At 33.6% G+C, this 27,992-nt stretch overlaps 2 protein-coding genes across 2 annotated transcripts; one reads left to right on the top strand and one right to left on the bottom strand.

The window, feature by feature from the left end:
* Window positions 1–6: 6 nt before the first annotated feature.
* Window positions 7–19,519, bottom strand: LOC105328733 (calcium uniporter protein, mitochondrial). Its single transcript, XM_011429729.4, has 7 exons — window positions 19,384–19,519; window positions 16,983–17,031; window positions 13,258–13,437; window positions 9,603–9,710; window positions 4,282–4,442; window positions 3,376–3,579; window positions 7–2,886 (listed from the first exon to the last, which is right to left on the bottom strand). The coding sequence occupies exons 1-7, from the start codon at window positions 19,474–19,476 to the stop codon at window positions 2,686–2,688; spliced, it is 996 nt and encodes a 331-aa protein (XP_011428031.3). The 5' UTR covers window positions 19,477–19,519; the 3' UTR covers window positions 7–2,685.
* A 23-nt stretch (window positions 19,520–19,542) lies between these two features.
* Window positions 19,543–27,243, top strand: LOC105328734 (phenylalanine--tRNA ligase alpha subunit). The gene is made up of 12 exons (XM_011429730.4): window positions 19,543–19,680; window positions 20,089–20,226; window positions 21,440–21,541; window positions 23,427–23,545; window positions 23,869–23,961; window positions 24,227–24,355; window positions 24,797–24,912; window positions 25,242–25,326; window positions 25,711–25,810; window positions 26,178–26,424; window positions 26,806–26,920; window positions 27,066–27,243. The coding sequence occupies exons 1-12, from the start codon at window positions 19,543–19,545 to the stop codon at window positions 27,169–27,171; spliced, it is 1,488 nt and encodes a 495-aa protein (XP_011428032.3). The 3' UTR covers window positions 27,172–27,243.
* Window positions 27,244–27,992: the final 749 nt, after the last annotated feature.

The following is a 27,992-nucleotide window of genomic DNA, read 5'->3' as shown; positions in this document are numbered from 1 at the left end:
GCAAGATGTTTTATAGTAAACCTTTATTTTTCCACATTTTTTTTTTCAATCTTAATTAGTCTAACACATAAAGGACAAATGATTTGAGACACTAGTGTATATATAAATATTTCTATAAATACCCCCACAACCCAGTCAGAAGACGTACAGTGAGGAGAAGGGTGCAAGTTTATAGGGTGCGGAACAAAAAGGGATTAAATACGAATACATCCTACAAAAGGAATGGAAAGAATAAATAACAACAAAGGTATTGGTCTAACAATAGAAACATTGAAACAAGTCACAGAAAAATGAACCGGGAAATTTCTAACTATCGCTTAAAACGGGCGAAATTGATAGAGCCATCTATATCGTCTCAGATGACACGGTGGACTTGATTTACAATGAGAGGAGGTGTAGAAAAATATCTCGGTCTGTATCACATTGTGCTGGATTCATGCACAACAGTGCAGGTCAAAATTAATTTCGTTAGTGTATTATTCACACAATGCTAACTAACACACAACATCGGTCCTAGATGTAGGCAGTGACTTCAAAAAGTTGTGATAACTTCACAGTTAGGGTTCTTAAGCAAATTCTGAACAGGTCAAGCACAGTTTGAATACTGGTATTTCCAAGTGGACTCTTTAGCACATTCTCATTTCTGGATATATCCAAATGGATCCCCAAGCACAGTCTGGGTATTTCCATGTAGATTCCATTGCACTTTCTGAATGAATCCAAATGGATTCCCAAGCACAGGGTTAGGGTTTGAATATTTCTAAGCAGATTCCTCAAAACATCGTTGATTGACCCAAATGAATTCCAAGCACAGTTTGGATATTTCCAAGCAAATTCTAGATATATTCATATGAATAATAAACAAGATGTAATTCTAAACAATGATATGTTAATCCAATAGTTTTGAAGTACATGTACTAGTATGTGTGTGTTACTGCTACTACAGTCAGTTAATGGTTCATGCAAAAACTATGATATATATCAAAGTGGGTGCTCATAAAAATTGGCTATGATACTATTGTTATACTTAATTCTACTAACGTTTACCCTTAACTACACAAACCATTATATTGACCTCATCCATCCAATATTTAATAAAAGGTGTATACAAGGTACATAGCTATAGCGATATTCTTTGTTTACAGCTCAGTTCTCTGAAGCAATAAGTACAGATTTGTAAGATTAATCTCCATATAAGCAATTGTACATTTTAAAAAATGCTTTAATATTAAAAATTTGAATACTGCAGTTAATGAGCATCAAAGCACAATTCAGAAGTATATGAAGAACAACTCAACATACATACAATGCAAAAAGTTGATTTTTTATATGAAAAATAATCCAAACCTCTGTTATATACTTTCTTTTAAAATGATTGGACAATTTGTGGAGTTTAAAGAATATCATATAAATATACAAGCTACATATAGCTTAACAGAAAAAATAATGCATTTAAATTGATTGTACAGTGTATTTGTGGAGTTTAAAGAATATAATAAAATATACATGCTTACATACAGATTAACAGGAAAATAATTTTAAAAAATGCATAAATTGCATAAAACGGAACTTTGATCTTTCACAAAAAAGAATTAAGTAGAATTTATTTTCTTTAACATCGACAGTACAAGAGATTATTCTTGGAATAAGGAGGATAACTATGATTTCAATTCAAGAACAAAGAACTTAAACTCAACTCGAGTCTGAAACTTTGCAAATGGAACTTCTCTCTCTTTTAATTCATTAGTGATTGCTTAACTTAGTTAATTCTCTCTCCATTTTATTCTTGTTTTGAGGGATGGAGTGAAAGGGAGAGAGCTTTAATACACACCATCATTATAACCAGGCACTGTTTGGACAAGCACACATCCTATCACATGAAATAATCACAGACAACCAAGAGCTAGTCAGGACCATCAGGGAGGGGAAGGTCGTCGAAAATACGAAATCTGATTGGACGCTGACAGGCCAATTATATCACTGCTTAAAACAAAAGCACAATTGTCCAACCTTTGTTGAAATCCTTTTCATGTCAGAAAAGAAAATGACTTAATTTTCTCATACTATTGTTCTTTTGGGGAAAAAAAACAAAACCACTTCTCCTTTACATGCTGTAAGTTTACATTTAAACCCTGCAATTGCTGTTTGTTATTCTATGAAAAAAGCCTAGAAATTCCTCTTTTCAAAAACTTTGATTTCTTTGTTCACAACACAAGGTTAATAATAATTGCTATCAAAATCAATAGCTGATTATTTGATATATTGCTGCCTCTACTAATCCCAAACTTGTCTGCTGATAGATCGAGTTTTTCTCTCTTTACTATGGCCAAGGGATTTAACAGGTTTTAAGACTGTTCCCCTAAAGAAGTGGCGAGCTACCAACAGGACTGTCTTATCACAGGTTTGTTCAGTCAGTTTAAATTAATTCTCTCCAACTTAACACTTTCTACTTTGACATTAAAAAAGAAAAATATATATCAGTCCCGAGTGGAAAAAAATTTCATTAAAAATCAGTTACCAAAATTAACAAGAAAAAATAACATAGGCTACAGGGAGAGTTAGAGAAGATAATTGACTATATTATTGAAGGTGTATATTCTTATGCTATTTGACCAGACTAACTATCAACCCAGCCTATCCTCTCAACTGCTAAGACTAATGCCCGCTGACACAGGAACATGGTGATCACTGACTGCTGTCTTTGGACGGATTCAGCATGGGTACGTGAAGCTGCAGGGGGTCCCTCAGTCGCCGGATGTCATACTCCAGTTTGGCCGAGGCCTCCTTGAGCTCATTGTACTTGCTGATGTCCACTCCCTCCTTCTTGGCGTTGCCGTGAATGGAGAGTAAATGCTGTCGGTCTTTGACTTCCACAAAGTTATATTCCTACAAAAATATATCGGTATGATATAAGTGAAATATTCAGCTTCATGACTGGAAAAATTATTAGTGGTAGAAAGCAATGTTTAGGGATTTTGTATTTTAGGTCTTTCTATAATGAAACACATTGCAAATTTATACTCCTACAAATATATTATTGTGTATATCAATAAGTGTCCTAACTAGCAAAATATTTGAAAAAGATGGGGAGAAACCAATGCTTAGGAATATTGTACATGGATAACATGGGTATAATTTGATCTTCACTTTTAAAATTTTTATAGAAAAATTGAGTTGTTCCCCTTTTCAATGCAGCAGCATTTGACCTGATACCACCAAAATTCCTGTTACACTAAAAGCAGTATATCATATAGAAAACTTGTAGGTTCCAATGTTATGAGGATTCAAACTTGAATGTTTAAGACAAACATACTTGAATATTTTTACACACGACGAAAAGTAAAATTAAAGGTGTAAATAATGTTGATAATTTACCTGTTTAGTGAGAACAAAATACGCAAACATTGCCATGGTGGTGCCATAGGTCACGAAGTAGGTGACCGGTTCCATGATATCCCAGGAGTAGTCCCACCAAGTCAGGCGGGCCAGGAACCCAAACTGGACCCCCATAGCTGCAAGTCCCGCCCATGACAAGAACGAGGTCCGCCGCTGAGCCACAGCATTCAGCTTGTTCATTTTCTACAATTATCAAATCAGAAATATTACATCTATAACATTACAACATTATAATTCAGGTCCAATATTTGGGATGTACAGGTGAATAAGGATAAACCCTGAGTTGTGTTTCATGTACCGGGTACTCAGAGACCCCAGGCTTTCAGGTGTATGGAATACAACATGGGGTTATTCCCTGTGCACCCTTGATTTGACCAGGTTAAAGGTTTCCTATGTTTCTAAATGATATTTAATATTATTCACTGAGTAAGATAAATTTCATGATAAATTATTACACATTGCATTGTATATCACATCAGTTTATTTCACATAAGATATCTATATGTAGATCTGAACACATTGCATTGTAACTTCATTTCACCTGTACGACAGATACCTCAAATACTGGTAGACAAGATCTGAGACAAACATTGGACACACACATTGATATATCTAAAACCTAATTACTTTTTGTGGTTGATTTGACAGTTTGATGAGGATATTTTGGAGCCTAAAACATGACTGTCTGTAGGGAAATTTGATTACTCTGGTAATCTGCCATTTAATAGAACACTCTGATCAATTACAATGACAGCTATGTACAAGCAGGAAACTGTGTTTGTTTCTTCAACCAATAACATCAAATGTAGTGGCTAATTTAAATTTTTTTTTAATAAAATCATCACCTTTGACCCTGAAAATCATTGAACAGTCTGCTGCATATACCTCTTCCATGGGAGCTAACTCCATCTTCAGGTGTTCTAGTTTCTTGAGGAGTTCTTTCTCTTGCTCTATCTGATGTTGTTCTACATTCATTGAGGAGTAGAGGTGGGCGATTAAGTTCTTGGCATCAGACAGCTCCTTCAGGTCCTCACTGGTGGTAGCTTCTGCAAACAATTAGTCACACATCTTATATTTCCATCGTATACAGTGTGCATAATGATTATATGCCATATTTACTCCCTCCAAAATCTCATTATCAAATATTTAGCATCTTTCTTTCTTTTTTTAATCCTTAAAAATTTCATACTACATTTAAACACAGATGTCTTGAATACCATGGATATGTCTAAGTGATTTTGAAGTCCCGACCAATTTTCCCTCAATATCTCAAACCCTGAGATATCTTGAAGTAATAATATCTCCCAGGTTATACTGTATATTTCTTAATTACTTTAAAATATTGAAAGGTACTCATTACCATCTCAAAATTTGTTCAAAGGTTTACACATATCTTTATATATGCTGTATCTACATTATATATGTATACACATATTGCATGTCTTGATGATACTAAAACTTGCTGTTAGAGTATGAACATCCATATACTGTGGTTTCATCAATATTCGTTGAATACCAATTTTTGTGGATTTCGTTGTTAAGTTGATCCATGAAATTAAATGTTCATTGAAGTTCAATTTCAACTTATATTTTGTATTGATAGGATCATTGGCGACGAAATTACGTATCCTTGAAACTGTGTTTTTCCGAAAATCCATGAAAATTGATACCCACGAACATTAATGAAACCACAGTATCAATTATAAGATGTATATGAAGATGAATAGACAATGCACATTGACAAATGGACAGTGCCACTTGATATTTTTGCTAGAGGATCCTTTAAAAAATTTCACTTTAAGATTTCTTTGTATTATGCAAACATTAGCTACATGTATTAAACATGAATTTTTTACAACTGACTTCTTGTAAATATCCATGCATATGTTTCCACTTTAGCAACAAATCAATATTCTAAAACAATAACTCTGAGTGGGGTATATTCTATCAGCAATAAATCAATTCACATGGGTAGATAAACACTGAAGTGGAATTGATAACCGACATACTCTCTGGGAATGACACTTCTCAGTAAGCCATTATTCTCAGGTAGAGTATCAATATTACATGATACTAATATGCTCCCCTTATTGATTCAGAGTCAGCAGTAGTTTTAGGTCATTAGGATCCCCCTCAGAGTTCGACACACCCGCCTACACAAAATGCAGAAAGGGCGACAGCTGGTAAAACACTTCCATAGACTGGAGATTGCTGGCTTTGTTATAAATGCTTTGTTAGCACAAAGTAACTTACTGGCTTTCCTCTGTGTGAATTAAATGTTGCATAGATTATTTCAGTTCCCTAAAGTATTACAAGGTTTGAAATTTTAATGACTTGGAAATATCATGATTACTTTCTTTTTACAATAATTGGGTGAGGGGGGTGTTTGGAAATAGAGTTAAAAAGACGTACAGATAGAAAACTTCAACTAAATTCCAATTTTAAAAAAAAATACATTCAAAATTTATTTCATGTACATATACAAGATTATATTAGAGATTACTCCATCTTCCCAAGTCAAGGGTTTCTGATCTGCACCTCTCCTCATATAGGGAGCAGAGCGGACCGAAAACCCTTGGCTAGCGAAGATGAGGTTACTGTTGATCAAACTACTGTATTAATATATTTCATCAATCCTTGCCCAACTAATCAACTTGGGATAGAACATCTAGATCCGCGAAATCAATTTACATTTCAGCAAGAAAAAAAATGAACCTACATATCTCTGTCATAGTAAATAAACAGGTAGCAGATAAAAACTGATGCCTCCAGAGGTTTATAGCTGTCACACATTGACATGAACAAACAACAGGGAAAATGGCAGTGGTGGTAGAGAACCACAATTAAGTTCATTTCATCCCCAGCATGATAGAAGAGAGGGTTCCAGGTATATATCTCACATATTGCTGATCAGAGCCTAAATACATACTAAGAAATATGGATGGATGCCTCAGAAAAGAAAATCTTTGGAGCAGTGACCTGAGATATCCTGAGAGAGATAGCTAGGTCCATGGTGAAAGAAATGTTATTTTAGAAAATGTTAAATTTGTATTTAGGAATCTTATCACAGAAGGAAATGTTTTTTAGCATATTTATTGCTGAATCACTTTCAAGTTCTTGATTAGACGGAAGGTAGAGAAGTAAGCTTTGCATATATACGGTAATTACGTGTATTATAAAAGTGTTACAGATGGTTTTTACTTTGCAGTATATTCAATACAAACTTTAAATCAATTGTAGCAAATAAGGCTGTCTACTCATTTACTTGATACAGCAAGCAGCTAGGTTCTAAACACTTATTATAAGTATGGTACCTAATGTTTTGGTTTAATTAAATATCAAAAGCAGCTCCTTTCCATGGAAGTAAATAATAAACAATGCCCCTCTTGTTTGACTGAGGAATCCACCTACATTTGATGACTCCATTCACTGGTATGTGAAGGTTTTATGCAGCATGTCTCACAACATATAAACATGCATTAGGCTTTCAGTCAGAGTCTAGACATACCAGTTGTCAATGAACATCAAATCTGAGAATCCTTTTAAGAGTTGCATGCTCATAAATAAATATTACATGCAGGGGAATACTGCAATTAATAGGATGAGTTCTCTTTTCTTCAGAATCAAACTTATCAGGTATACTCTCTAAAAAACTGAAATTCTCAGAAAAGACCAACATTCACTAAAAAAAAAAATCGGTGACTGATGGCCGTCATAACATTTCCATATAGGTGTTATGTAAACCTTATAGTCAAATATGCATTTTTCAAGGACCTCATTTATTTCCCTATTCACCTTTAAGTGTCTTCATGTGGGCGGATTAATCAAATAGTGTCTTTCCTATTCAGGTAAAAAGCTCTCAAGATATCAGTGGAAATTAACCAGGTACATGTGACAAAATCGTGGTCACAATATGTCCAATGCATATTTGCAATGCAGAATGCAATCATAGGGCATATTATGATGGTCAATCAGCTTTGATTCAACTTGTAGAGGCAGCCTCCATTTAAGATTACCGGTACTAGACTATCAGCTTTCATTAAAATTAAACGTTTGCAATCCTTTTTTCCTATGATATATTTTTCTGGTAGAACTGTATTGGATTATTGAATCAGGGCTTTAATATCAGAGAAATAGCCAATATCTGAGTGGATTTCATTATGTATACGATGTAGACCTCCAGGAGCAATCTAATTTTTAGGAAAGCAATTGCGAATCGTGCTTTAGGCCAGCATTTTTTAATTTTTAGATTTACGAAATATTTTTCAAATTATTTGGGTAGGAGGAGGGAAAAAAAATAAAAATAAAATTGAAAAATTTGTCCGTCGAGAAAAAAAAATAAAAATAAAACAATTTTTCAACAATATTTTTTTTATTTTTAAAATAAGAACACATGTCCAGGAGCTGCCATTTTTTAAATATACATGTATAAGTAATTTTGGTTGTTGATGATGTTCTTATCATAACATATTTTATCCATGGGCACTAACAATTTGTGTTAATATATTGTATATGCATGTATAAAAACGAAGGTTTTTTTTTTTTTTATATATAATTACATGTATATATATACAAATACATACTGTACCTATACATTAAGACCAAAAAAATTAAGGGAGTTTTCACTTCTTCCTTGCAGAAAAATAGGAAGAAGTTTGAGAAATCATTCATCTGATTAAGTTAACAATGCTATTCACAAATTCAAAATATAAAATATTGTTACTGAAAATAAATTGGATTAGAAGCATGTCCATAAATGTCAGTAAAAAATCAAACAAGTTTTTTTTATTTAAAAAAGACGAACTTATTTTTAAAATTTTATTTATTTATGTAATTACACCTTTAATAAAGGAAATGTTTCGTTATTTTGTTAGCTTAATGACAAATAAAATCATTCTCTTTCCTTCAGTCATAAGGCTCCTGTGTTCAGTCTGTTTAGGGTTATTAGTCCAACCCTATGACCCACTTACAACCGTTATGTAGAGGATCTATTTCCAAACGGTTAAATTATGATTATTTTAGAATTTATTTTGCAAAAAATGTTTTTTTAAATAAGTAACTTATCATTTTCTTGCGCCAATGAGGTTTTTTTTTTTAATTTACGGAATTGTGATAGAAAAAGACTCAACTTCTCTTTCTTGAGGAAATTCTGGCTAAGTTGCCGATCACAAAACTTAATAGGGTCGTAAATTGTAGGGTTGGACGAAAGCAAACAGGAGTAGGCCCAATGGTGTTTTTTTGTGACTTCTAGTGCCTGTGACTTGATCGGAAAGAACTTGGTCTTTTTAATCAATGCATGAAAAACAATAATTCAGACTACACGTACGTGATTGCATCAACATTATTTTTATTTTTACCAGAAAGAAAATTTCGGGTCGGAGGAAAAAATAAAATTAATAGCTAGTTATGGTCCTTTTATTTTTATTTGAATTTTTAAAAAAATAGGGTCGGCGGGTTTGTAAATCGAAATTTCAAAAAATGCTGGCCTTAGTGCCATAAGAGAACTATGTTGACCAGGCGGAGACCCTACAAGTCCAAACAAGCTGCTGTGCTTCGTTAACCAGACAGTGATCACCAGCAGACATCCATGTTTATGGTCAATAATCTGACTCAGATCTGTGCTTTGGGGTCTCAATCTGTTCCAGAAGATACATCTGAGGGAGCTTAATTAGGGGGCATCAATAACAGCTGGTTGCAGCATCCAATAAATCACCGCTCTACACACAAAGATTCTGCCTTGTTAGGTATAAACCTCATATTGAAGAGGAGATTTTGGTCTCATTAACAATCCTAACAGTTTATCACCAGTAAAAATTTCTCTAAGACGTAATCTCCCTTTTGATTTTGAGTCTTGAAAAAATAATGCATTTCTATTTTCGCATGCTTTCTTCATTCAAATATAAAACAATTATTTATAAATGATACCAATGATTATAAGAGACAAATTGAAATGCTGCCCTATAAACATATCAATCAATCATTACTATCATAATCCATAATCCTCCATAATCATCAGACATGTATTTGATGGATACACATGTAATATATGTACCAATTATTGTTGAAAAGCCAATTTCCTCTAATATCATACATGCTAAATATAATGTTTACATAATTTAGAGGGAACCTCTAGATTGATATTTCTTTAATAAAAGAGTTAAAAATCAAAATATGTGAGATTAATAAAAAAGAACATTTAGACGTACGGAATCCCTCTGGAGCTTTGATATCATACTCTGTGCTGTTAACGACGAGTTTGAAGTTATGCCTCAGTAGGACATCTATGGTTGTGGACCTGGATATCCTTACACCATCTGAAACAAAAGATTATATCTATCAAATATCTATTAAATATCATAAAATTACTACAGTTAAGAAAAAATTACAGTCAGATGGTTAAAAGGTCAAAAGGTCAGGGTCAAAAGGTTGGTCAGTCGTGTTAGACCTTCATATCCTTACACAATCTGAAACAAAAGATTATACCTATCAAATATCTATAAAATATCATAAAATTACTCGAGTACAGAGAAGTTAAGGTCAAATGATCAAATGTCAAAAGGTCAGGGTCAAAAGATTAGTCAATAGTGGTGGACCATGATATCCATATGCCATCTGAAATAAAATCTTAAACATTGTATCTATATCATAAAGTAACATACAGGTACATTGCTCAAGGTCAAGGTTCAAAAGTCAGTCATGGCGGAGCTAGATATCCTTACTCCATCTGAAACAAAAGATTACCAGTATATCTATTAAATATCAATAAAATATCACTCATGTGCTACAGTACAAAGAAGTTAAGATCAAAAGGTCTATGTTAAAAGGTCAGTAAATAGTGGTGGACCTGGATATCCATACTCCATCTGAAACAAAATATTATATCTATAAAATATCATACATTTTCTACTGGTTAAGGTCAAGTGGTGAATGTCACTCAGTAATGGTGGACCTGAATATCGTTACACCATCTGAAATAAAATTATATATCTTAAAATGGTCAAAAGTTCAAGGTCTAAAGATTGGTCAAATAAAATAATATCTGTGAAACATCAAAAATCTTTCAGCTATAACCTACTGTAAAAGTGATTATTTACGCTGGTGGTTAAGCACACGTTTTCTATTGTCAAACAATACGCGTGGGTATTAAATATGCGGATACGCGATTTACCACTCTAAAGTGTTTAATATTTTACCATATGCACAAGGGCATTTTACGCGGTTTTCAGCTTACCGCGTAACTAGTGTAAATTTCCCCACGTGTAAATAACCACTTTTACAGTAACAAAATATACCAATAGTTCAACGTCTATCTAGCAGTCTATTTCTGTATTTTAATTAATGATCATCATGGGTGATTAAAGCATACAATACATTTAATATCCTTATACAGGAAATCAGACACCAACATCTTAACTGAAGGTCAACCACTGTTTTTACTTTGTTTCTGCCTAAAGGGGGTTCAATCTCAGACTTCCACTGTCATTTTGATAGATGACCGTAAGATAGCAGTAGATATTTGTCAATCATATTTCCATTCAGACAAGTGGAGCTTGTAGTTACTTTGGGCTGAGCCATATCTTGACCTACTTGAGATATAATCTACACTGTTAAAATGCTTTCCTGAATTAAGCAGATATTAGTGTCATGTAAAATAACAAATTTTCATTCTTTTCTTTATCCAATTGAGACAGGCCTGGCATTTCATTGATAATGAAAATAAACACCTTTCTTTTTATTTTGATTCAGATCTATCAAACTCACTTTGCGATTCATAGAAGCATAACTCACAGCAAAATTGCATGTTAAAAAAATTGTATTCCTCATGAGGTATACATTTTCTTTGATCTTTTTTATCTCAAGAACATGTTGAGGAAGGTATTTTATAATTAACATTTAAAACTAAAGACACACACTAACAGACAATAAGCTTTCTGGTAAAAATAAAAAAATATTTTGTTGACAAATTTCCATCTCCAACCCACTGTAAAAATACCACAATATTGCCTGAGTGCATGTCCTGAACCGCTCATAAAAGGAAGGAAGGAAGGAGAACACACTCCATAGATTACTACATGAACTCTAGTCATAATTGAGGTGCAATTGGAGGGGAGACAAAGACCATCATAAATTCATCAAACAAACATCACTAACTTTATTGTACTATGTGGTAGGGTATAATTAGTCAACTCCTCTAACTTACCATTGTATGTGGTGGGGTGGAAATGTCAGCCCCTTTAACTTACCATTGTATGTGGTATGGTAGAAATGACAACCCCTCTAACTTACCATTGTATATGGTGGGGGAGAAATGTCAGCCCCTCTTACCTACCATTGTATGTGATGGGTTGGAAATGTCAAACTCTCTAACATTACCATTGTATCATGGTTGGGTAGAAATGTCAACCCCTCTAACTTACCATTGTATATGGTGGGGGAGAAATGTCAGCCCCTCTTACCTACCCTTGCATGTGGTGGGGGAGAAATGTCAAACTCTCTAACATTACCATTGTATGTGGTGGGGTAGAAATGTCAGCCCCTCTAACTTACCATTGTATGTGGTGGGGTAAAAATGTCAACTCCTCTTACTTATCATTGCATAAAGTGGGGTAGAAATGTCAACCCCTCTGACTTACCATTGTATATGGTGGGGGAGAAATGTCAACCCCTCTAACTTACCATTGTATGTGGTGGGGGAGAAATGTCAGCCCCTCTTACCTACCATTGTATGTGGTACGGTAAAAATGTCAACCCCTCTAACTTACCATTGTATGTGGTGGGGTAGAAATGTCAGCCCCTCTAACTTACCATTGTATGTGGTGGGGGAGAAATTTCAACCCCTCTAACTTACCATTGTATATGGTGGGGGAGAAATTTCAACCCCTCTTACCTACCATTGTATGTGGTATGGTAAAAATGTCAACCCCTCTAACTTACCATTGTATGTGGTGGGGTAGAAATGTCAGCCCCTCTAACTTACCATTATATGTGGTGGGGTAGAAATGCAAACCCCTCTTAATTATCATAATATGTGGTGGGGTAGAAATGTCAACCCTTCTAACTTACCATTGTATATGGTGGGGGAGAAATGTCAGCCCCTCTTACCTACCATTGTATGTGGTGGGGGAGAAATGTCAAACTCTCTAACATTACCATTGTATGCGGTGGGGTAAAAATGACAACCCCTCTAACTTACCATTGTATATGGTGGGGAAGAAATGTCAGCCCCTCTTACCTACCATTGTATGTGATGGGTTGGAAATGTCAAACTCTCTAACATTACCATTGTATCATGGTTGGGTAGAAATGTCAACCCCTCTAACTTACCATTGTATATGGTGGGGGAGAAATGTCAACTCCTCTTACTTATCATTGTATATGGTGGGGGAGAAATGTCAGCCCCTCTTACCTACCCTTGCATGTGGTGGGGGAGAAATGTCAAACTCTCTAACATTACCATTGTATGCGGTGAGATGGAAATGTCAACTCCTCTGACTTACCATTGTATGTGGCGGGGTAAAAATGTCAACCCCTTTAACTTACCATTGTATGTGATGGGGTAAAAATGTCAACTCTTCTTAATTATTGCATATGGTGGGGTAGAAATGTCAACCCCTCTGACTTGTCATTGCATTCTGTATATGGGGTAAAAATGTCACTCCCTGTAACTAAGTTAAACATTCTAAGTGGTGGAAATTTACCACTCTAACTTCTTTTAAAAATATTCTTCTATCCTTCTTAATTTCTTATCCTTTATATATGGTACAATGTCAACCTCTCTTACTTATCCAATAAATTTTACCCCCTTCATTCAACCTCTCATTCTCAGGGTATGCGGGGTAGACCTCGCCCCCTTTGACTTACCATCAGTGTACACAGCTGCCCTGTCAATGCCCCCATCTTCTTTTGTCATGTAATTGAGTAGATCCCCCACTGTCTGAGACACTGGTTTAAGCGTGAATTCACAGTTTTCTCTTCGGGATGGTAAAGGCACTGTAAACACCGAGAGGCCATCTCTGACTTCTACTCGGGCTTCTGAGAAATCTGGAAACATGCATGATAAGTTTATTCACTCTACTCAACAAGCTTTGTTCAATCATGTCATACTTCTGAAGTTCATAAAAAAAGACATTGTACCATATATATGTATTATGCTTCAATAAATGCTAAGCAAGAATACCATGAGAACTGCTTTCCCTTTGACAATTACCCAGTAATGCATAAATTAGATACAGAGCTATGTGGAAAGGGCAATTATGTGTTTTAATTGAAAGCAAGGATATAAAACATTTAGGATCTGATAATATTACTATACTTTTCCCCCCTGAGAATTTACTCAATCAATTTTGTTTCCCACTACAAATCTGCAGTTGTCATTCCATTTCTACTGATGACTGATCTTTGAGTGTTTATTTGATATAAGCAGACAATCAGCATAAGTCTTGAGCAGGATTCGTCCTGGAATTATTTATTTTTTACCCTTCTTAACAAAGAAAAGATTCATTGTAAATTTTTGACTATTCACCAGATTATTCATAAGGCTGCTGATCTTTGGCTATATACAGCCAGACAATGTATTTTGGACATTTGATTAATGACAGTCCAGCATGAATTGTCTGAACCCTACAGTCCAACTTGATTATTATGATTACCTACCATTTCCTTAAACAGAGACACAAAATTTGATTACTGTGTACCCATTTAAAATAGACAGTTTTTTTTCAAAACCATTACCTAAGCTCGGCAATACATGTATTTGATTGAATCTGCAAGGACTAAATTTACTCACAGTTAAATATGAAATGATAAGTCCCTGAATTACTACTCCTATCTGAAAGATTTCCATTATGATAAAGCTTCACAAGGCTGTGAATGCCAAAAAAGGGGCAATCAAATCTTACGAATATATGTATGTATGTATGGTTAACCACTTCATTGCTACAGAATCATTGCTGGCCAAACTAATACCTGGCTGCCAGACTTATGAATGTATGGAGATATCATTCTTGACAGAGTAACCCCCCAGCCAGTACACCCCAGGATCAGATTAGAGTGTAGGTGTTAAGAAGAGCCACATCTGTCACCTTGTATCACACCTGGAGTCTGTAGGTACACAGCCAACTGGTCCAATTGTCTGAGCAGTAACTTATGAAAGTATCCGTTAATCAGATTAAGATGTCATAGACACTTCATATAAAAAATACATTAAAGTAGCACATATTCTGTTTTAGAATTTGACAATTAAAACCCTTTTTTATGTCAATGTTTAATGAGCTTAAGTTTCAATAAACTCCCCATCCCTCTCTCCCTGCCCGTCCGGGGGGGGGGTGGGGGGGGGGGGGGGGGGGGGGGGGGGGGGGGGGGGGGGGGTACTCGAAGAGTTTATTGAAACTTTAGCTTATAGAGAATAGAAAATTTTTAAGTATAGCTGCCACTAAAATTCAAAAATCTACAAAGAGCCACTAAGTCACCCTAAAGAAAAAATGTTTTTTGCTATGTCAGAAGACGTCAGTAAAAAAAAATTTATCAAATAAAGATATATCAGTCATTGGAAACACATCTGGTTTACTTCAATTCTAAAAGAATTACTTTTGTGACTCAAATTGAATAATACAATAATCTTAGTGCCAGTAGGCTGTACATATATATTTATCTAGCAATTAACTTTGTTTTCTGTAATTTTTCCTTTCAAAAATGTTCTTTCATCTATTCAATTTCTTTTCCATATCTAGCTCCAGCCATCCCTAAAAATTCTAGTCTATGAAGTGCATGTGTATATTCAATTTGATCCTAAATGAACAATGGTATCATTCTTGAAAATGCAATACCAGTACATACATATCTCTCTCTCTCTCTCTCTCTCTCTCTCTCTCTCTCTCTCTCTCTCTCTCTCTCTCTCTCTCTCTCTCTCTCTCCCCCCCCCCCCCTCTCTCTCTCTCTCTCTCTCTCTCTCTCTCTCTCTCTCTCTCTCTCTCTCTCTCTCTCTCTCTCTCAAACCCACAAGATTTTTTTTCATGTTTCTTCAATAAATCCTAAATTTTATTGATCCAACATCTAAAAAAAAATGTCAATGAATTACTAAATAACCAACATTTCTGTTAGATGACAATACTGGGAATGAAAATTGCAACAGTTCAAAGGCACCAACCAACACTGCAATCACTGAATATGTCTGTTGCTTTAACCATCATAATAATATCATAAAAGACAAAAAAGGGACCTCTGGAGAATAGCAAAAAAACCTATAGATCCTGAGCATCGTATTACCACTGGCAGAATTCTAGTCAATAATAGCACCGAGTCATTACCACAAAACTGTTGGTATTAAAATGAATTACGATGGAAACCAACCTCCAGCACGGCCTCTTTTACTTGTAGCAGTCATTTTATAGCTTCTTTTGTACATGTATCTTATGAAACCTAAAATTCCATCTACAAGTGTAGAGACTGTTCACCATAAATCTTTGCAATAACTATGAAATTTGTGATCTGGAGAATTCAATTGCTTTTGTCGACCATTTTCATTTATCTTTTAATTTCAGTTTGCACTTTCCCACTGACAAAATGCGCTTCTAATCAATTCCTGATGACAGATAATTGACAATTTTTGTAACTTTTAAGTCCTTTAATGATAAAATGACAACAATAAAACAGCATTCAAGTGCATGATAACAACTAACCAATGAAGCCTGAAGGCCACTCAGTGTAGGAACACTATTCGTATCAACTCAGTATTGGAATTTTTTTCCTCTGAATTTGTTTGCTGGTTTTGAATAATTGTTAAAATATTCACCCATATTTTCACACAAATTTTTGAGTGTTGATATGTAGTTTTACTTAAATATGTGATTGTTCATGCATACATGTACTGCTACTTATAGAGTAGTACTTAATACATGTACACACACTGATTTACTCCCAATGGTTGTACAAGCATGTACATGTAGATGCATACCCAGTTTAATCATTGTACCATATTCAGTGAAATGCACCAAACATCACACCTGTCTGTGTCAGTCTGGACAGATTTAGAAAATAGTTAAATGTAAATAGAGCTTATACATACAAATTACCTACAGTACTCAAATAAGATATCCTTTTTCATGCCAATGGCTTAATAATTTATTTGCATGTCCTGTCATAGAAGCAATTTGTACCTTCTAAATGCATACTGTGCAAATCAAACATTTATAAATATGCATTATTCATAACCCAAAAGCATCAGAAATTTAAAGCAACCTATTTGACGCCGAAGAGAAATATCGAGGGAAATATGAAATTTGATTTTTCAGAGCTTCCACAATGAGACTTCGGGTCTCCGCAATAATAACATCATTGTATGATTCACATCGTAGCTGATACTGACTACCATAGAATATGCTTATCTGTCAATACTAATATGCAAATGAATATGCTTGGAATGGGAAACCATCACTGGCATAGTTAGAATTTGTGCCAAACTACATGTGTGTATGTTAATTATCTGGCCCAGTGTCTGCTGAGCACTAAGATAAAAAAGAATAACACATTGCATTTATGGGTATACTGAGAAATGCATATTGATAGATATAGATTTAAAACACAATTACCTTTGGTAAGTGAGGAATAAAAACTACATGGACATATCAGGGGTTTAATCTGAAAAATAAAATGAAAACTGATGTATTCATTATTTTTTTTTAAATGTTCAAACTGTAAATATGCATACTTACTGGTAATTTTGACTATTTCTTGCTGCTTCAGATAAACACACAATACATACAATACATGTAATCTACAGATTGACAAATGCACTTGAAAATGACACTTCATATCCTTATGACTATGATAGCATTAAATTTAGTGTAATAATTTGTCTAACTTGAGGTATACAGTTAAATATATTAAAAGGTTGATTTTTGAGAATAGTACAGGTATATGCAATTGGCTGAACCTATGTATAAAAATTACGATGACATTTGTTTAAACTCTGTTATTCATTTTACATGGCAAGGTACTACCACATTGCTGTAAAACATAAGTTACTCTGGAGTAAATGTACTTCCACTTCAAATATCCCCATCTTCATTTTTTTATGATTTCCTAAACAATTACCGGTAAGAGTGAATTTTTTTTTTAAAAATCTAATGGTATGAGGAAGTTTGAGATATTTCCATTTTTTCATTATTTTGGCATTTATATCCAAGTACACAAGGACACTTAAAGATGTACAGCAAAATCTGTGTGTACATCATTACATAATATACACTGGAAGCAATATATTGTTCTGAGCACCAGTATAATAATTACCACTACAGAACATTAACAATGCAGCAAAAAGGGTCTTATATCTTAACCTCATGCTAATGAAATCCAGACAGCTGTCATTAACTCATGTTTAAAAACTGGGAGCATCTTATACTCTGTGTACATATATTACAAGCAGTGTATTTCTGCTACATCATTCTCGTTTCAATTCCCTTGTAAATCTTCACTGGTTTGAAAGTAAACTAGAAAATCACTCAGCTGATACACAATCTGTGTACTGTTCACTTGAATAAGTTCCTTTCTGTGTCAGTGTGTGCAAGATATGGCTGAGGAAATTTAAATCCCATGGATTTGTAGTAGGAGGTGTGGGAGGCAGCAAGCTTTTCTCTTGCAAGGTTACGCATATATGGTGTCAAGTCAACATTTCATGTACATGTAATATGTTAGGTCATATACTAAAGCTTACACTTGTGTTCCAGAAAACCTTATTAATGATTCTGTGTATTTTATCAATAATGGCTTAACCTAGCATTTCAATAGTCTAGACATTTAATTTTAAAAGATTGTCTTATCATAAAATCAAAACAGTGTGTGACACTATTTCAAGTGTACACAGTTGTACAGCATTTTAATGGCATATTTTGTTACCATAACCTTTAAAAATTGTGAGGGTGGACCCTGAAAAATCAGATACCTGGCAATACTTTGTTCATGAGTTGACTGATCCTAAGCAGCTAATAAATGGATTTGTTTTTTCTTGCATGATTTCACTGTTCGGTTCTATAATACAGTAATAAAGTGCATGAAGTAAATCTTGAAATATCTAGTTTCAACGCTGCATATTCAATCACAGATATACATGTATTTATTGATTATTTTAGTTTACATGCACATAATTTGAATGGCTTTGCATATGGTATGAACATCTATAAGTATCAAGCATATTAGGCATTTCTACATATATAAAATACTTTACTACAGACTTTTACAAAACTATCATAAATCAGACGAAGTTTTTCTAAATTTCATATTAATTCAAATTTCAAAAAAGTTTATCTCTGCATCAGATTCAGAAGTAAAAAAAACTTAATTTGAATTGCCAACACTGAAATTTATACTTCAAAGACTATCAGCATTCTTAATCATCTCATTATTTTCATGATCCATTCTAATTTATCTTTTAGGTTAAAAATACTAAGATTTATTCTATAAAAGAAGAAGGATGTTTTTAAAAATTACTCATTTTCTTTTAAGAGTACATGTAGCTTTAGGTAAATAATTATTTAAACACAATTTCATGCTATAAAAGATACAAAATAATTATTTGCAGCAATTTTACAAAATGACTTAGAAGTCTTAGAGATTAAAGGAGTGGGGTTTTTTTTCATTACGATTTACAACAGTCGCAATCAGGAAGAGAAATCGCACGTAATCGCTTTTAAAATCCACTTCATTTAATTTCCCTTGATAGCATATATATTCTTCCTGTTTCCATCAAAAACTAAGAATTTTTTTTTACTAAACAACAACTTATATAATCGGTAGTGGGACATAATGTGACAAAACAATCTATCAACGTTCACTCAGGCTTTGCCAATGAGTTCATATAGGACACTTCAGGTGCCCCGACCTGACACAAACTGTGTACCAATGGGATTTTGCAATGTTAACAATCAAAGAATCCGTGAACAAGATTGTGTTTTCATGAATAAAAACTACTTGAAAGGTCAATAAAATACTAACTTGTTGTTTTCGGAGTAGGTTCCTTCTCAAAACACCGTGCACTTGCTGGTAAAAGTCCTGCCTAACAACACACAGAAGTCTAGCGGAAGCCATCTTCTGTCCTGCAAACCACTCGTACAAGAATCCCACGCCCGATGTAAAATCCTTCCAAACACAAGCATGGCCGACTTGTCACAAGTAGTGTTGACAGAAGTCGACAAACAAGGTGAAATAGACACACTAAAGTTATCACAATCGATTAAGGAGGATCATCAAAAGATTGTTGGGGCGGTTAAGAGTCTACAGTCACTTGGCGATGTAAGATTTTTTTAGCTTTCGTTTCAAACCGGTTATGATGCAACATGACACCAGTGCCATATGTGCAATATATTTCTAAAATAATCTTTTTACTTTGCATATATATGTGATAAAGTTTATAAAATTGCTGTTTTTACAAAAAGACGATGAGCATATTGTAAGTTATGTGATATACGTGATAACTGAAACATGAAGTAGAGGAAATTCGAACTAAGACTTTTACATATTTACATCTATATTATTAGTCCACAATACACTAGAGTAGTGTTATTTTATGATATTTTATTAATATTAAGATACATAGATACACGTTTGGCCGTGTGTAATCATTCTATGGTTTTCACCATGTGCTTCTTACAATTCATGACTGTATATTTTATGAAGTATTTGAATTGCTTTATTTTAAAGATTATCAAAGTAGAGCAGTACACAAATAAATACTGGGAGTTAACAGATGAAGGCAAAGATGTCGCAGCGAATGGCAGCCATGAGGCCAGGGTGTACAATGCAGTACCACCAGAGGGGATTCCCCAGGCTCAGATAATGGTAGCATCCAATACAAACATTTATTACTTACTTGGTATAAAATACAGGTTGTTTGCACCCCTGATATGAAGCTTTGAAAAGTAGCATGTGCATTTATCACACCCCTTATCATCGCCCTTTATTTTACCCTTTATTACACCTTTCCAGAACTTGTTTTGCACTTTTTATTTGAATTACCTTAGATATTATTCTCTTTTTCTGTGCATATCTGAAGTCTAGGGCTGGGACGATACTGTACTTAACCGATTCGGTACATATCACAATACATGAGATGCGATACATTAATCATCATATCACAATACATCGCAACTAAATGAAAACATGAATAAGGGCTTAAAATTTATTCAATCGATGTATTTCCGCATGTCCAAAGTTATTTTATTATATTTAAAATGAGCGTTGCACAATTTACAAATTACTAAGTCTCGTATACACTACTTTTTCATAAACAAGTAATCCAAAAGTTTTCCACACTCCAGATTTAGCTTCCTAACAGTTTTGACAACTTTACGAGGTTTTCCGTTATCTTTGTACTTTCATATTAGGTGCGCAGACTAAAAGTAGCTGATATATGAAGCTCGGATATTTTTTGAAAATAAAAAATAGTTTGCTTAGGTATCGTTGTATTAATGGTAAATGTATCAATTCACATATCTTCAAAATAAATACTGTAATGCAACGGTGGATCGTCCCATCCCTACTGAAGTCGAAACTTTGGCGTCGAGATCTGAACATTTTTAGTATAGATGATGTCACAATACATTTGAACATCAAAAATATGCGGTTTTAAGATGGTGATTAAATGCCTGAAAGGTTTTTTTTCAACGTGAAAATAAAAAACTTGTTTTCTAAATTCAAATATTATAAGAAAAACAACATTATATGTCAAAATCTTTATCACATCCCATGTCAACCTTCGACCAATATAAGCCCTCTGGCTGATATTGGAGTCTCAGTGATATGGGATGTGATACAGATTTTGCCATGCATTATTCCCTATGGATATAACATAAGAGATGAAATAAGTAAATAAAGGAGTTTTATTACAATGATATTTGAAAAAATGAACTTATTTTTAACATAAAGTGTATTTATTACTTATCCGTTATAAAATCCTGGTTAATTTATATAAGTAGGATTTATGAATATTAAATTCCTTTTCTATGATCTACTAGAAATTTATTTTTAATTACATCTATTTCTTTCTTTTTAGAAAAGTGTTCCAAATGCAAAAATAGGTTTTAGTAAAGCAATGCAGGCTGGCTGGGTAGCGATGGATAAAAGTTGTGAGGGTGGACCCAAAGTATTCAAAAAGGTTTGTTTAGACTACAGTGGCTGTGTGTGTGTGTATCTGACGGACTAGTTTGTACAAGAGCAGGTCTGTTTTTAATAGTGTGCATGCATGTAAATTAGCCTACTGACCTGTGAGACAAGCCTGACAGGTTTGTACACCTGTTTTTTTTCTGTAGAGAGAATATAATTTTTCCGGGTTACATGTCTTAATACATGTACTGTAAACGTATTACATTGTAGATAAACGGGTATTCAGAAATGTGCTAAATCAAATCCATGCTAACCTGGTGAGAAATCATTTTCCACCAAATATCATAAATGCTAAATAAAATAGGTTTACAGTAGTAACATGCCTGAGACTAACTAGTGTATTCCTTCTTTCATTTGACTCTCTTTTAAAAAATTTTGCAATTTTCCATCCGATTCTCACATGCGATATTTTAGTGACTAAAATCGTACTGTGTGACGGTCTAAGTCGAAAGCAAAGTCTGAAAGTCGATTGAAAATTAAATGAGCATCCGATTTTCAATCAACTCTCTGGTGAGAATCTGATGTCACAATGACTTTTCCTGTACAATGATAATACATGTATTATATAGGCTTTATTGATTGAAAATTGATTGAAAAATCGCATCGCTTGACAGCACCTTTATACTTACATTTTATTATACCATAATATACGAGGGTTGTCCCAAAATAGCGTAGACAGGACACATAATTTATAATCTGTTCACTGCAATTCCATTAGACTTCTATGTTTTCTTCAATGACTCTTTGGCAAACAATACTGAAAAATTCAAATCTGTACTTTATTTATTTCTCGAGAAAATGAATAATTAGTAACAACAAGTTTTGTCAGGCGGCGCAATGTGCGACGTTGAAAATTTCCAGTTTTACGTTGTTGCTAAACCCTCCACATCGTTTACGATAACATTTACGTTTTATTTCCGAAAAAGTCTTATATATATATATTATCTTTGAAAAAGTAACCTGAGTACACATTCAACATGTGTTTCTAGTTTTGTTTTTTCTTTTAATATTTTCTTAGTACAAACGATCTGTCGGCTCCAAACTTGCCCTGTATTACTTGTTGTCTAACGTCCGTCTTGCCGAAATGTGTCGTTCAGCATTTTGACGTCCATTGATATCGTTCGGGGTTTCTTTTTTCCACTTATTGTCATCATATTTGTTCAAATATTTTTAATGTTGCTTAACTATTTATTCAAAAAATGCATTTTTAATCGATTTTGTTAATTTCGTTTACTTCCAAAGTCGCTTAGGATTTATTTCATGGTCTTAGTTACTGCTGCGCCGCGTTAAACGCTGACATCGTCATTTTATTACGAGTTAACTTTTCAACTTGTCACAAAACGCGCTATAAAATATTTAAAAGTTTTGTTATAGCCAAAACATTTTCTAAGTAACTAATAGAATTATTATCAAATATCAATGTATGCTGTATTTGAATTTTTTCATTCGAAAAGTACTTTTCCTCGCAATTTTCATTTCATTATGTTGATTTTAACTTTTTGTTTTTGACATTGCGCCGCATGTCGAATTTCTGATCTAACTTGCTTTCATTTCACTAATTTAATCTCAAACAATATTTGATTTTAAAACATTATTTGAATACAAATTTCTTGAACCCTTTGTGGCACACATTTCATCTTCTTTTGTCTTCGATTAACTGAATAACGCCACTTGTCTACGCTATTTTGGGACAACCCTCGTTTATCAAGAAATTCTAAGATATTCTTCACTCTAAATTTCTATCAGAAAAATCTTGTACCAAAGACATTTCGTCTAGATCTGTTTACAATATAGGCTATATTTTCTTTTTGTGTGTGTGGCTATTTTAAAATTATTATATTTCATGTACATTTATTAAGAGTATTGTCTGCTTTCAGATTGACTCTATTAAAGATGCAGTCCAAGAATGCATGTTGAAGTTTGCAGCAAAAGATTCAGGAAGCATACCAGATAACCAAAAAGCTGACTTCAAGAAGAGGAAACTCATCACAGAAGTGTTAGTCTTATTTCTCTGTAAATGGAAGTCAGGAACTTGATAAAAGTGTATTGAACAGGAACTTTTATGAATTACTAGGATAAAATGATGACTCTTCCTTAGGATAAAATGATTCTTCCTTAATGAAGATGATCAAAACTGGAGAGAAAAAAATTATTAGTTACCGTTATGCAACTTTTATTTTATTTGAGACAACTTTATCTTGCGATTTATAGGTGATAAACTGGTTTTTTGATGACTATTATTTGGGAAAAAATCATACTGGTGTTTGTATCTATGTTAAATTTTGTTCTATTAAACTACTTTTTATTTTATTTTCACAGGAAAGAAGTTGGATATAAAGTCTCCAAGGGAGATAACTTCACTTTGTCCATTAGTAAGGCTGAAGTTGACCTGACTCCTGAAATGATACAGAGGTAAAATTATTTTCTTAACCTTACATTAATACAATTTAAATTGATAGAATTATATAGAATTAATTTGTATTAGATAAGCCTAAAATATGACATTATAAGACTTGATTAAATTAGTTACACATACATGTATATAATGTGTAGAATCAGTTGAATGCCTTACCAAAACATTAACTGTTTACTTTTTCACTTTTCATTGACAAATGTATAAATTAATGAACAAAATTTACCTGTGATTATTGTCTGTATTAATATAATAAATCTTTAGTGGATCCTGGAAAACTAAAACCTTCAAAGAGTACAACTTTGACGCCCTTGGGGTGCCCCCTGCAGCAGGTCACCTTCACCCCCTGCTCAAGGTCAGGGCCCAGTACAGACAGATCTTCCTTGAAATGGGGTATGTGCATGGTTGTATCTATAGGTTTAGTATTTCATCAGTTATGGAACTTTATCAGTTCCTTTATATTTGAATATACCACAGGGGTTAGAATTCCACTAAACGCACAGTTTTAATTATTATTTCCAGGAAATAGGAACCACAAGGATTTCTTTAAAAAAAAAAAAAAAAAACTACAATGTGTTGTTCATTTTTAAAGATTGCATGGCAAAAATCGCTCTAGCTTTTTTCTAAAAGAAGAAATATTGAAATTTTGAGTAATTAACAGGACCGGCACATTTTAAATATTGGAATAAACTGATGAAAAAATTTTCAACCTCAAAGATTTCTTTTTTTTTATATTGATATAAACTGAATTAAATGTGTATAAAACTTAGCAGTTAGTTAGGTGGTTCTTTTGATAAAATTATTAGCTTGATTTCAGTATTGTTCTGTTTGAAGGTTCACGGAGATGCCCACACAGAACTTTGTGGAGAGCTGCTTCTGGAACTTTGACTCCTTGTTCCAACCCCAACAACACCCGGCCAGGGACGCACATGACACCTTCTTCATCTCAGGTCAGGACTACTCAAAAATGCTCTTTGTACTTGATATAACTTCTGCAGAATATTAATAATAGCAAATCATGATTATAGCAAAGCGCCATGACAAGCAATTTTGATTCATTATCAACAGAATTTGTTGATTTATAAGTTCATTAGACATTTTTAAAATTAGGAAAATGAAAGTGACTGCTTTTAATATGAATTTGTTTTATGCCCGTTTGCTGCAAGTGTGTTTACTGTACACTTATTACAAAAATAGACACCATCAATGTACCAAAATTGTGTTTATGAACTCATAAAACAGTTGGTTGAATGACCAAAGTATGTTTATTGTTTCACAGAACCAAGAGTTGCCAAGGACTTTCCAATGGATTATTTATATCGAGTAAAACAAATCCACTCGGAAGGAGGACATGGTTCACAAGGGTAAGACCAAATGTACAAATGGTGGCCAATTGGAATAGAGTTATTTAGAACATAAAACAGCATTGTGTGTGCTAGAGAGAATATGTAGTTTATATACTGTAAATTGGCATATAATCTCGATGGTTTTAATTTCACCATGATCGCGATTTATCATTTTCCCGCAAAATTAAACCCATTGTAAATACTAACAAAAGTTTTTAAAACATGTTAATGCTTATACTTTGATCAATTGGTTTTTTGGAGCGTGAAATTAAAACCATTGTGATTGGTACTTTTTGAGAAATCATGAAACTTTAACATCGTGGAATTAAAACGACTTACAGTATTTGTACCCATCTGAAAATAGTTGTGTTTGCAGTAGTACATATGTTTATGTTTTTAAAGGTATAAAGTGGACTGGAAGATAGAGGAAGCTGAGAAGAATATTTTAAGAACTCATACAACAGCAAACTCAGCCAGAATGTTATACCAATTGGCCCAACAGGTTAGTTAAAAATGTTGTAAACTTTATTTTTACATACCGGTACATGGATATAGTGACTGCAAAGACATAGCAAAGTTTTTTCTATCCCCAGCAACATTCAAAGCATTTTTATAACTCTTTTTGTTTTTAAAAAATTGAGGAAACAAGTAATTTATTGGATTGAATTTTACGACACTATTTTTTGGGAGAGGAGGGTTTAATTTTTTTGATGAGCATGTCCAAAAATCATTGGACTGAAAAATCAAATTAGCTCTGTACATTTTAACAAAATGATAACATTGATACAGCAAATAAAAGGATGACCCCATGTAATAAAACCTATACTACACTGTACTTTAGCTATTCTTGTGAATTTTCTTTTTTGCAGAAAGAGTTCAAACCAGTGAAATACTTTTCAATAGACAGAGTGTTCAGAAATGAGAATGTTGATGACACACATTTAGCAGAGTTCCACCAGATCGAGGGTTCCGTGGCAGACTATGGACTCACACTCGGAGATCTCATGGGAATCATACAGGAATTCTTCAAAAAGTTGGGCATCACTAAACTGCGCTTCAAACCTGCCTACAACCCCTATACAGAACCCAGCATGGAAATCTTCAGCTACCATGAAGGTAAAAGATATATATTTCCAATGTTTAAATACATGTAATTACCAGTTTTCTTGCACATGGAATTTAATCCCAATATTTAATATTGTATAAATAATACATATACATTGTACATTTAGAGGGTTAAGGATAATAAAATTTAGAATATGTTTCACCTGATAGTATAAGGATTTTAAATGGTAAAATTATTTTATTTTTAGTTTGTATCTTAACTACCTCTACACCCAAGGACCTTTTATGACAATATATCTATTCAACGTGGACATAACATGAATTTTTTAATCTGAATAGCCAGGCAGACATGTAGCAATAGAGTTTTTACTTGCTTATATGTATTTGATTACGGTATATGGTCTTTTATATAACATTTTCCCTTTCTTTTAGGACTTAAAAAGTGGGTAGAAATTGGAAATTCTGGTATTTTCCGACCTGAAATGTTACTTCCCATGGGACTTCCAGAAAATGTGTCTGTGATAGCCTGGGGTTTATCACTTGAAAGGTACTCATATATATTATTAAATCTAACAGAAGGGTTATCTACTGATAATTGTGAATTGATCATAAAGTGAAAACGAAACAACCACTGGAACAGATGAGGACAGCCATTTATGAAATATTTTGATCGTTTTTCCCTTATTTTACAGGCCCACCATGATCAAGTACAAAATTGACGACATCCGAACACTCATTGGACCTAAAGTGAACTTACAAATGGTGTACGATAACCCGATTTGTATTCTTGACAATTAAACAACGTACCTCATACAACATTGATCGTCATATAATTTATGTAATAAAAAAACTTCAAATACCATTTTCAAATATTTGTGGAATTACTTTACATATAACTCTTTACTTTGGTATCACAGGCACTTGTTTCTGTGATATAGTTTACCCCTTAGTTAATTATATATTTACAACTACCGAACATGATTCCTTCAATTGCTTACGGAAACTTATAGTTAAATGATAGCTCTATAGAAACAGATAGACTGAAATCTACACGCCCCATTTATTGATTGGTCAAAAGTGGAAACCTACAACGACGTAAGAAAAATCACGGTCTGCACGAAATAATCATGAATGATGTCAGACTCAAATTCCTTTTGGAGACGATTTGGCAGTTTCTTTTAGCTAACGTTCTGATGTACATTGACAGTAATTTTATAGTGAATTTTAATTATTTTTTACGATCAATTTATTAATTTGTTCAAAAAAAGATGTAAATATAAACAATAAAATGCTGTCTTTGATTATTAATGCAGATTATGAAAGTAGCGATTATATCAGGAAAAAAATACATAACCCACATCCGCAAAGTTAAACATATACGAGGGACATTGTAGTTCTTGAGCAATCTGATTAAAATCAGATCCTTTGATCCGCTCACTTAGATCGCTACACAATCTAAGTGAGCGGATCAAAGGATCTGATTTTAATCAGATTGGTTCTTGAGAAGAGATTTTTTAACATTTTCCCTTATACGTATAAGGGAAAATGTTCAAAAATCTTCTTCTCAAGACTACAATGTTACAATTTGTGAGATAACAGATAGAAATCCCGGTTTATAG

The sequence above is a fragment of the Magallana gigas genome, chromosome 7 (assembly GCF_963853765.1).
Source record: "Magallana gigas chromosome 7, xbMagGiga1.1, whole genome shotgun sequence".
NCBI classification, from domain to species: domain Eukaryota; kingdom Metazoa; phylum Mollusca; class Bivalvia; order Ostreida; family Ostreidae; genus Magallana; species Magallana gigas.
Note: the sequence above shows the minus strand (reverse complement) of the source record. Positions and strands in the feature narration are given on the sequence as shown.

What these genes read in the sequence shown, in the direction of transcription:
- LOC105328733 (XM_011429729.4), bottom strand. Translation starts at nt 19,476, where the DNA reads ATGGCTTCCGCTAGACTTCTGTGTGTTGTTAGGCAGGACTTTTACCAG. An exon ending in GGCAGCTGTGTACACTGATG is followed by an intron (nt 9,711 to 13,257) that starts GTAAGTCAAAGG and finishes CTTTTGTTTCAG; the next exon opens with ATGGTGTAAGGATATCCAGG. An exon ending in AGTTAGCTCCCATGGAAGAG is followed by an intron (nt 3,580 to 4,281) that starts GTATATGCAGCA and finishes TGATAATTGTAG; the next exon opens with AAAATGAACAAGCTGAATGC.
- LOC105328734 (XM_011429730.4), top strand. Translation starts at nt 19,543, where the DNA reads ATGGCCGACTTGTCACAAGTAGTGTTGACAGAAGTCGACAAACAAGGT. An exon ending in GACCCAAAGTATTCAAAAAG is followed by an intron (nt 21,542 to 23,426) that starts GTTTGTTTAGAC and finishes GTCTGCTTTCAG; the next exon opens with ATTGACTCTATTAAAGATGC. An exon ending in ACTCCTGAAATGATACAGAG is followed by an intron (nt 23,962 to 24,226) that starts GTAAAATTATTT and finishes ATAAATCTTTAG; the next exon opens with TGGATCCTGGAAAACTAAAA.